At 27.8% G+C, this 11,805-nt stretch overlaps 1 protein-coding gene across 1 annotated transcript in view; it reads right to left on the reverse strand.

Moving 5' to 3' along the window:
- LOC100203757 (probable acyl-CoA dehydrogenase 6) overlaps positions 1 to 7,808 on the reverse strand; it is a 32,528-nt gene extending 24,720 nt beyond the window's left edge. The window contains exon 1 of the mRNA XM_065818259.1: positions 7,314 to 7,808. Within this exon, the coding sequence (XP_065674331.1) occupies positions 7,314 to 7,704 (391 nt within the window). The 5' untranslated portion in view covers positions 7,705 to 7,808. The remainder of the gene's footprint in view (positions 1 to 7,313) is intronic.
- Positions 7,809 to 11,805: the final 3,997 nt, after the last annotated feature.

An 11,805-nucleotide genomic window follows, 5' to 3' on the forward strand; every position in this document is an offset into this window, starting at 1 on the left:
AAAGTTCGTTAAGAAGTAAATTTCCAATATAAAAACTATTTACAGGTGTTAAAGGAAAAAGCAAAGTTTTGAATGTATTTTTAAGAGGTGGATGATGTGGATAGATTTTATGAATAAGAGCGAGTGTGTATTTTATGAGTGGTTGTGCTTTTCACATCTAAACATCATATGGGGAAGGTTTTCCGTTTTTTTCATACATTGAGGGCAGAGAACGTCTGGTACAAAGCCTCTTTTTTTAAAAATCGAGTTGGTTGGAATTGCAAAGTGTATTAGTTTGTATTTAATTTCGTCTGCTTTATTGTTGATGTTACTATTGTGGATGTAGTTAAATAATTGGGACCAGTCTTTTGTTGTTATGTTTCTCATGCTATATTTATAGTAGTCTGCCCATCTGTAAAATTTTCCTGTTAGGTTTATTTCTGCATCATTTTTGGAGTTAGTGTATACATTTTTTGGTTTAAGGTTTATAAATTTGAGAGAGGGTGAGTTTTTTAGATAAATAGATGTTAGTGCTTTGTTGTGGTCGTAATTTTGGCTTTGAGAATTTATGAGATGTTTCCATTTCGGTGGTAGTGAATCTATTATTTTTGTTAGAAGGTGTTGCTTTATACCGAGGAGTTGACTCTCTAGAAAGCCATTAGCAAATACTTTTGAAATGTCGCCTATCTTGATTATGCTGTTGTTTGTGGATTCTGGTGATGGCTTAAGGATTTTACGCTCGTGCCTTATATATGGATTGTAGAATATGGGTTGGTTTAGTACTTCCTCGATGGTAAGATTTTTGTGGTTGTTGAATTTTCTATAGAGATGACTCCACGTTTTTATTGTTTGACGGTAGTAGGGGGGTAGAGTTTTTAATGAGTTTGAAGAATGCGTGGTGAGAAATATAAGATTTCCTTGATTTGCATGTCAGTAATTATTAAAAATATGAAGGGCTGAATCTTTCCACGCTCCCTGTTTGTTGTCATTAAAATATTTGGAAATCCAACTTAGTTGAATCGATTGCAGTTTTTTTTTCACGTCAATAATGTTTAAACCGCCTTTATTGATTGGGAGTTTGGAAATTTGTTTAGGTGTTTTTATGGAGCTATTATTCCAGAGGAAGTTGTCGATTTTTCGTTCTAATAGTTTTATGGTTTTGTCACATGGTATAGGTAGGGTAAAAGCAAGATGCCATAGGCCACTTAGTAGTGTTTGGTTGATTATTAGAGCTTTTCCTTTAATCGATAATTTAAATCTTTCCTACTTTTCTATCTTTTTGTCCAATTTTTCTATGCTTTCGTTCCATTGTCGGTTGATATATTGATTAGAATTAGAGAAATTAACACCTAGACTCTTAAGAGTAGTATCATGCCATACGAAATTTAGAAAACTGTCTTTTATTATAGATCTGTTTCGTCCAAGCCACAGACCTTGGCATTTGGAAATGTTCAACTTTGTTCCTGTACCTCGTTTGCATATGTTTAGAGCGTTGCCTAAAGCTATTATCGAGTTGTCAGTCGATAGGAAAAAGACAGTGTCATCCGCATACCGTTGCAGTTTAGTTTCTTTATTGTCGATTGTGATTCCTTTAATTTCTGGATTTCTCCTAATAAATCCTGCAAAAACCTCTGCCTGAATTATATATAGTATCATGGAAAGGGGACATCCTTGCCTAACTTCTCTGTATATTTTTATTTTGTTTGATAAATAACCGTTTATTTTAAGATATGCACTGATGTCATAATATAATGTTTAAATTACATTGATAAAGACAACACTAAAACCAAATTTAAATAAGCAGTCATATAAAAAATTCCTGTCCACACGGTCAAAGGCTTTTATTTGGTATTGACACAATGGAGGCATCTAAATTAATTTTGTTAGCTATATAAATTATGTCTCTTGTATATGCAAGATTTTGATATATCGTTCGGTGGGGAACACTTGCTGTTTGGTTTTCGTGTATGATTGTTGGGAGTATTTTTGCTAGTCGGTTTGCTATGATTTTGGTGAGTATTTTGTAATCTGTGTTTAATAGAGATATCGATTTCCAATTGGAAATGTCAGTTTTTTCGCCTTTTTTAAATAAACATGTTATGATGGCTTGTTTTTGTGTTTCCGACATCTCGTGTTTTTTTATGATATCATTTAGAATATTAACTAAAATTTCACCAATATTATCAAAGTTTGATTTGTAAAATTCGACTGTTAAACCATCATTCCCAGGTGATTTGTTATTTTTCATATTCGTTAATACGTTTTTGACTTCAGATAATGTTATTGGTTCGTCCAATGATCGTTGTTGTTGTTTAGATATTTTTTTAATATCCGAATTATCTAGTATGAATTTTTGGAGTGTGATATCATTTTTAGTGTCTTTGTATAGTTTTTGGTAGAAATGTTCAAAAGCTTTAGTGATGTCTTTGGTGTTATTTTTTTCAATTCCGTCTTTGTCTTTTATTAATGTTATGACTTGTTTAGGAACTTTTGATTTTTCCAGGTGGAAGAAGAATTTGCTCGATTTTTCACCCTCTGTTCGCCATTTAACCTTTGCTCGGATTTCAGCACCTTTGGCTCTATTTTTTTCATACATTTCAAGTTTTGTTTTTAATGCATCACTCAAGTTTTTCATTTTTGGGTTGTTATGGGCTTTTTTTAACGAGTTTTTTAATTGTTTTTTTAGTCTGTATTCTTGAATTCGAGTTACTTTAGCTTCCGTTTTGCTGAATTTTTGTGAAAATATTTTTATTTGTTTTTTTAGATGGTCCCAGTCAGTAGTTTTATTTTTGGATTGATCAATTATTGAGGCTCTCTGAGTATATAGGCACTCTAGATTTAACTAGTTCAAACATATTTTTAGATAGTACTTTAATAAATGGATTTCACAAAGTATAGGTTGACATTTTAGATATATTTTTGCTTGTGGGTTCATTAAAACTTTAAAAACACATAAAAAAAATTTTTTTGTAACAAAGTCACTAATTGAAACTTTTTGTTTTGAAACATTTAGTTTTTGAAACATTTGAAACAATTGAAACATTTATTTTTTTTTTATACAAAAAAAAAAATAAAAGCGCTCTAAATTTTTTTTTTTTTAAACCCAGAAGAATTTTTTAACTTACCCGAACTTTACTATTTAAAGAATTGAACTATTACTTAATTACTATTTAAATTATTTTACTATTTAATTCTTTAAACAGAAAGTTCAGGTAAGTTAAAAAATTCTTCCGGGTAAGTTAAAAAGTCTAACTTTTGTATGTTCATACTTATGTAATTTAATGATTTTATGACAAAAAATTGCACAGATTAAAACCTAAGAATGTAAAGACCATAAAAAGTAAGCATCACTCAGCTAAATGCCTATTTTTTAAGTAGGCATCATCTCCTACACCACCTTCAAAAATAATCTGATCAGTGATCCTTAAACAATTTATTAAAACTTAAAAGGATTAAATCTCAAGACATAAAAAGGAAAATTCTTTAAAAATCGGCCTTAAAAATTAGAAAATCATTATTTCATTCACCAAAAAATCAACATTTTAGTGTAAATAGGCTTTAAAAACCGTTGACACAAAATCGTTCTCACAAAAGTATAAAAATCGTTCTCACAAAAGTATAAAAATCATTCTCACGAAAGTATAAAACTTATATCAACATAATAAATCCTATTGAAATGAAATTAAATAGTTTTAAAACTATTCAATTCTAGCATAGCTTGTGGTCAAAGGCGCATTTTCTAACAACAGTTTTTTCTTAATTATTTAATAAGCATAAAACTTTTATGAATGTAATGTAAAAAATATTAGTTTGGATTTATAAATTCCCCCAACCCCTTTTATTAATCCCCTGCCCAGTTAATTAGACCTGTACTAAAATTCCACCCACTTTCCTGTCATTCCCACCCCTTGTATTAAGGACTCAAGAGTAACCAATTGAGACATAACCTAACATAAAAAACTCTAAAAAATAATTTTTAATAGTCGAAAACATAACAAAGTTATTTTTTTTGTTATGCTATGTAAACTGTCTAATACTTACACTTAAACACCTTTAAATAAAGTATTGAAATGCTATTTAAAAAATTATCATATAATATTAAATAAAACTTTTATTCATTTCAAAAGTATTTTTTCTTTTAATGATGAATTTTTTTTTTAAACAATTTGTATTCTTAATTTTATAAACAACAATGACAACGTATGCATTTCAATAAACTTTTTTTTAAAATACTTTTTGATAATTTAAATAAAGTTAGTCTTTTATTAAACAATAATTAGATGTAAGTAGTTTTTTTTAAAAGAGTTCCCCTAATATTATAAAAACATTAGAAAAGATCGAAGTTTTATAGTTTGTCTAATTGGTTTAAAAAGGTTATTAACTGAAATTTTTTGTATTAGGAGAATTTAAAAAAAAAAATTTTTTACTTTTTTTAATGTTTAATTATTACTATTTATATTATTATTTTTTTATTTGTTTATATATTATTTTTTTGATTGATATATAAAAATACATGAATAAATAAAAAATAATCATATAAATAATTTTATTTAGACATTAAAAAAAAAGTAAAAAAGATTAAATTGCTATTCTCCTAGTATAAAAAAAAATCAGTTAGAAACTTGTCAAAAAAACGTGACGAGTTATTCAACCTTAACGTAATTGCAAAATATAATTTAAAATAATTTTCTATTAGAGTTTTAGTTTTTCAGATTTATATTAGTTGATTTTTTTTTAGAGCTATAGGTTTTAATTTTTTTTTTTTCAATTTCTCTTTTGTTAAGATTTCTTTCTTTTTTATATAGTTTAGTCTGTTAATAATTTTTTTTCTGTCTGTTTTTTTCAGCACGTTTTCAAAAAAAAAATTACTTGCGTGGTCATGATTGGAGTGCAATCGCACGCCTTTCCTGTCCACGACTGATTTTAATTGCTCTTGATCGCACACCTTTCCTGTCCACGACTGATTTTAATTGCTCTTTTTTTTTGTTATACCACGTCTCAATTAGTTACACGTTTGAAAGTTAAAAAAAAGAAGCTAATTGAGGCATAACGGTTCCAATTGATGTCTCAAATTTGAGACATAATTTAAATATGTCAAAAAATATTTTAATTTACGCTACATTACGTTTTTTTTGAAACTTTTAAAATTGTTAGGTCTCAATTGGATTTTTTTTTAACTTTTAAAATTGTAACCAATTGAGAAGTAATGTAACGTAAATAAAATCTGTTTTTGAGACATATTTTAACTGCGCTTTATTTTACATTACACTACGCCTCAATTGGTTACACTTTTAAAAGTAAAAAAAAATCCAATTGAGACCTAACTTGGCAAATTGAAACTTTATTTTTTATTTTTGTGACAAAGTAACCAGTTGAGACAAAGCTATTTTACAATAAAAATAAAGTAAATATGGTAATTAGCAATACAGCAATGATAAACAAACATTTATTGCCTTATCAAGTTTATTTAATTAATATCTAATTAAAAATAAACGAATGTAAATTTGCTACCAATTGTAACTGATTGAGACGTAACAAAACTAGTAAAATGTTATAGGGGAAAGTGTATTTAGACAATGGTTTTTAATAAAAATTTATTTAGAATTATTTATTTTCATAACTTTATAAATAAGACACATAAATGTTATAAATCAAAAATGAAGGATATATTACCGAAATACAATTTTCAGGCAAAAGTTATATAGTCATATTTTCTTTCACATTTTCTTATAAAAAAAGTGCTGAAAGACTTTTTCTTGTCATTAACTTGGCTTTAATCACTGCTATGAGTTCCACGTCAAACATGCATGAGTGAGTACTACTAATAAGTTCAACATTATTATATAAGATTATATATAACAGTATAATTGTGATTATTATAATGGTCCTTTTTTAAGTACTTAAATTATAAAAAAATCATTTAGAAAGATGTAAAGTTAGAAGAGCAGTAAACTTTTGTGATTAAAACTATTTTTCTAATTTTAAAATTAATGTTGTTTTTGCTATTCTTTTAATTATATACTTATCTACCATCAACAGGGGTGACTATAAACACTTTTTAAACATTTTTTGCATCATTAGAAAAAAACTATTAGGGGTCGTCCATAAATTACATTATGCATTTTTTGTTTTTGATACCCCCCCTCATCACAAAATTGTAACACTTTAAAAGCAAGTTTTGTATGAGTCGTCATAAAACCATTAACCCCCTCCACTCCCTTACAATTTATAGACGACCCCTTAGCTGCTACCTTTTTTCACAAAACATATTATCCAGCTATCAATACTATGAAGTAAATACCTTAATACTCTGATTTTATAAAAGCATAAACAAATTTTTAAAACAGGGTAAGAATGAAAAACTGATTTTAGGTGACTTAAAATGCTACGTAATGTTTTAAATTTTTAGATTATGGCTAGATTAACACTTTAAAATCAAACAGTTAACAGGAAATGCATTTTGTGTAGAATCTTTTATTTCAATTGAGTTCATGTAAAACAATTTACACACTAAGCTTGAAACGGTTTTAGGCTTAGTGTAAATTTTTTCACCATAATTCAATTGAAATAAAAAATTCTACAGCTTAGTAAACTTTGTGATATATGTAAGTACATTGAAAAAACTAAGTTTAAAAGCTAGTTTTTTCAACGTACCTACATATATAATCGAGTTCATGTGAAAAAATTTATACACTAAACTTAAAACCTAATTTTTTTAACTTACTTACATATAAAATTTACTAAGCTACATAAAACAGAACAACATATTAAAATATTATGTTTCTTAGTTGACTACTATGCTTTGCGTTGTTAGCAACTTTATTTAATAAACAACACCTCTTCATAAAAGACTTAACCCAATCTACCACTGGCATAATATTTTAGAATTGAGTCAGTTATTTTCCATTCATATATTATAAATAAAGACTCTGAATTAAAATAACACAACATTTAACTCTATAGTGTGTATTACTTCACTATATAGTAAACTTGGTACTGATGTTCGTTTTCATCATGTTGTTAAGTTAGCCCCTGTTAACTGTACTACACTAGACTCTAGTCTAGAGTCAGAGATATTTAGCAAGTGTTAATCACAAGTAATTGATGAAAATATATTGCATGGCCGACGACACAGTTTTCAAAGTGGAGGGGCACAATTGTTTATTTCTAAAAAAAAAAAAAAAAGGTTCTTTAGAAAAAAAGTTAGGGGGGAAGGCACGTGCCCCCCCCCCCCCTCCGGCGTCGTCGGACCTGTATTGTAACTTCTTTTATTATTAAACTTAAAAAAGACTTTCAGCTTTACAATGTAACAACAACTAGAAATAAATCCTTACCCATTTCTTCGTGTACAGCCATAGTGAATGAAAAATCTAATCCTAGTCCTCCATATTCTACTGGTTTGTTCACACCAAGAAATCCAGCACTGCCTAATGTTTTAAATACTTTATGAGCAGGAAAGCCACCTGCTTCTTCCCAGCAATTGACATGTGGGATGATCTCTTTTTCTAATAACTTCCGTAAAGCTCGTCTTAATTCTACATGTTCCGGCGTAAATATACTTTCGTCAGACAAACTATCAGAAACCTCAAGAGGTGTTTCAAATAGCTTAACTTTTTTAGTTATCCCTTCTTCGCTCGCCTTAGTTTGAAAGGCATTTTTTGTTATTAGACATGAGGTTCTTTTCGATAACGCTATAACTCTTTTTGATAATCTTAATGCTCCCATTTTGTTTTATTGTACATATAATTTTTATCTGCCTGTAGGTTTTTATTTCAAATACTTTTTTACGGCATTGATTAATTTATTTTTAACGTTTAAAAAAAAGGCGACGCATGAGGGTTTTTTTAAAAAAAGTTTTCCTTATTTTCTAGCTAATATTTTCACGACCAACGACACAGGAGGAGGGGGGAGGCCGAATATTTTGAAGCTCAGAACAGGCAGCGATATGCGCAATCGTTTTAGTTGATTTTGAAAGAGAGGTATCTGGGCGTTTGTTAAAATCAAAACAAATATCAATAAGCGTGTTGATTATTGAAACTTAGTTTATCTACCCGCTTTGAAATTTATTTCGTAAATCTTACATTAAAATTTATTACTATCATTTTACTTTGAAATTTATTTCTTAAATCTAATTGTTTTGATTTTAATTAAATTTTTCAACAAAAGCGACTTGCCTCTCTTTCAAAATCAGCGATCAGATAGCTCATATTTTTGCCTATTCTGAGCCTGTATAGGGTTTCAAAATATGCACACGGGCCCTCCCACTTTTTTCAGAAGGACTTTTTTTTTTTTAAGAAATTTTAGGATATAGGGGAAAGGCGCTAATGATGGCATAGCGCCTACGATGGTATACCAGTCATATTTCCATAAAAAATTGGTTTTGGTAAAAAAAGTTATTAGACCTACGTGACTATTCTGACTTTACATTAGTTTTAGTGAAAATACGTCCCTTGTGCACAAATTTTGTTTTTATAATCAACAAAAATCGATTTTGGGATGCACTGTTGTAGTTTTAATCTACAAGAAAGAATTTAGCCAAAAATTTTCATGAAACATGTGCGTTCATAATAACCAGGACTTTTAGTAAATTTATTTTCTAATCATAATATTAGTTCGCGTCTTTTGTTATGACAATACCAAATATATTTGGTTTACTTTTCAAACAAAATATCAATTACAAAATAAATAGAATTTTCGCTAAAAAAAACAACCTTGTTCTTCGCCTTAGTAACTTTTAGTGGTGTAGTATGAGACTATTTTTCTGGCTTTTTTGAAACTCCTCAAACTAAATTTTTACTTTTATTAGTAAACTTTTACAGTCATTATGATAATTTTCTTCTCATAAAAGTATATTTTCCGGAAAAATATATTTTTGCAACCACATTGTATTTTGTGAACACTTTTAAATAATTTATTTACTGCAGTTTTTTTATTAGATTTACAAGTCCAGAAAATAGGGAGTATACTATTATTTATAGGATATGTTTTATAAATTTTGTATAAAAACTGACTATGACTATAAAAAGCTGCTATACAAAATGAGATACCCATAGCAACCAAATAAAAAAACACCTTCAAAAGTTGCACTGCCCTCATATAAATGCACGTGCCTAATATAGTGTATGTAGCACAAATAAAAAGTCTTTTTCAACAGTGTAAAAATTGGCTATTCTGGTCTACTGTGGTCTAACGTTCTTTTTCAACAAAGGATATTCTGGTCTACTGAAAATTGGCTATTTTGGTCTATTGTAGTGTAATGTTCTTTTCCACGATGTGAAAATTGACTATTCTGGTCTATTGTGCTTTGACCCTCCAATTTTTTTCAATTTTTTAAATATTAATACAAAATACACAATAAATTTTTGTAAATATAATATTTGTAAAACATGAAAAAAAAACTTTTAAAATCTTATATTGTTACACTAAAAAAAAACAGTTTTGTCCACTACCTGGTCCATTGTAGAACGAAGATTAATATTCTAAAATCGGTCTTATGTACGTAAAAAATGCTCTTAAAGTGGCCACACACTATGATCTAAAGATTAGCAACATTTTTTTCTATTGTCTACTAAATCTTTTAAAATACTTTTTAAACAACGAAGTTTTCACAGATGATTGAAGAATATTTATCTTGGAGTAGATTAAAAAACTAAATTTAGTTTTTAACATTAATACTAAAAATATAGTGCATAATTGGTTGAAATGCGGTAAATTATAATTTTATACAGCAATTAATAATGTTGTTATGAGTGAGATGTAGGATTATTTATTTATTTTAATTTATGTTCCAGAGGGTAAAAACCCAGCTAGCACATTTACGTTGGGCCAACGTGTGTAAATACATCGCAAACGTTGGCTGTTTTCTCCAATGCAAATACAACGTTGATTTAATGTTAGTTTTATGGTATTTATATTAATGAAAACCTTAATAACGACGTGATTAAAAATAGTTAGCAAAATTACATTCTTTCAACGTATGTAAAAACATTGCAAAAGTTGGTTATTTTTCCGATCTAAATCCAATGTTGATCCGATGTATTACACACATTGAATCAACGTTGATCCACATACATTGGAATAAATATATATTTGTATAATTTATAAGAATTATTTTTTATTTAAATATGTCAGTTGATTATGGAAATATATTTTGCTAATTTATTTTTCTCTTTCTTAGATAACGAAATATCAAGCCACAAGCAAAACAAATATGAATAATGGGTCTTTAAATAAATGCATAAATGAGTAAGTATAAAAGACTGTATTAAAATTATCAATTCGTCATAATGTAAAATATATATTTACATCATGTATTTTTTGGAACAGTTCAACAAAACCGTCGTGTCGCGGACCCAAATTTGAAACTGCGAATTTATCGGAGAAAAACCTTATCTCGCAACTGCAGTTGACAGTCACTCAAACCACCATGAGTGAAATATGGAATAGTAGATGCCACCATATGTTTAACGATTTTAAAATTGACCCAATTACAGTGATCAGGGTAATAATCAAGAACATCAGAAATATTATTACTTTAAAATATAATTATCATGTCCGTAGAAGCAATTTTTTTGTATTAAAAACGTTTTTTATCAAGTAGAGAATGGGAATCTTAAACTAAACATATGAGCTAAACTAATACACTGGCTCATTGTAAGTACTATATGTTTAGTTAAGTTTTCCTGTTCACTGCAAATATTTCTTTCTTTCTTACAACAAAAATATTGCTATTTACGATTAAACAATCACTTCCAGCCTTTATTTTATGACATAATTTTATCATTTGACTGTTTTCTGTAGCGTTCGTAACGTGGTGTTTGTGTAAAAGTCCTGTTTTTTTTTATTTTCTCTAATAAAATCTTTCTTCACATAAAACTTTTAACTAATCTTGAACATCTTCTTCTAAAACCTTATCTAAATTCTTGATTTCTCCTTGCACAACGGCTCAAAAATAAAAATACAAAAAAATATAACTAAAAATACAAAAAAATGTATAATAAAAAAATATATAAAATTACAAAAAAAAAAAAAGTCAAAAATTTATTATAAAAATATAAACATAGATATTGTTAAATAATTACGTGCAAAACAATGTTAAAATTGTGACAAAACTATATTTAAAATCATAACCGTATATATAGTATAAAAATATAATAAAGGTATATATAGTATAAAAATATAATAAATAAATATCTTATAACATTATAATAACGGAAATATATATTTAAACGGAGAGAATGTAAAACTTATTGTATACATTATATGTTTTTTTTTTTAATGCAGAAATGGTTTGTAAAAGTTGTAAATATTTATTACTTTTTAATAAAATGAGATATATTTGAATAAGTGCATATATACATTTATATTTGCGCATAAATATTTAATATTTAATGTGTGTATATATTTAACAAATTATAAAACAAATTTAATTATATTTTTAATTACTTACATATATTTAATTCCGATAAAAGTTAAATATAACGTTGTGCAAACGTAAGATATAACGTTGAATCAACTTAAAACACAACGTTTCGGCAACGTAAAATACAACGTTGAAATAACGTAAAATATTACGCAATGCCGGCATAAAATACAACGCTGGGCCAACGTTATTATTTGGTTGTTGGCGACATTGCATTTGTAAACAAATTGATATAAAAACAACGTTGGTGGTCGATGTTGGGCCAACGCAAAGCCCAACGTTATTTTAATAATTTATCGAGTTATGTGTGCTACCTGGGAACCTATCTAAAAAATTTTTTCTCAATATATAAAAGATGAGGCTTATAAAGCAAGATAACGATTAATCGACGACTTATAAAATTA

The sequence above is a fragment of the Hydra vulgaris genome, chromosome 14 (genome assembly GCF_038396675.1).
Source record: "Hydra vulgaris chromosome 14, alternate assembly HydraT2T_AEP".
NCBI classification, from domain to species: Eukaryota; Metazoa; Cnidaria; class Hydrozoa; order Anthoathecata; family Hydridae; genus Hydra; species Hydra vulgaris.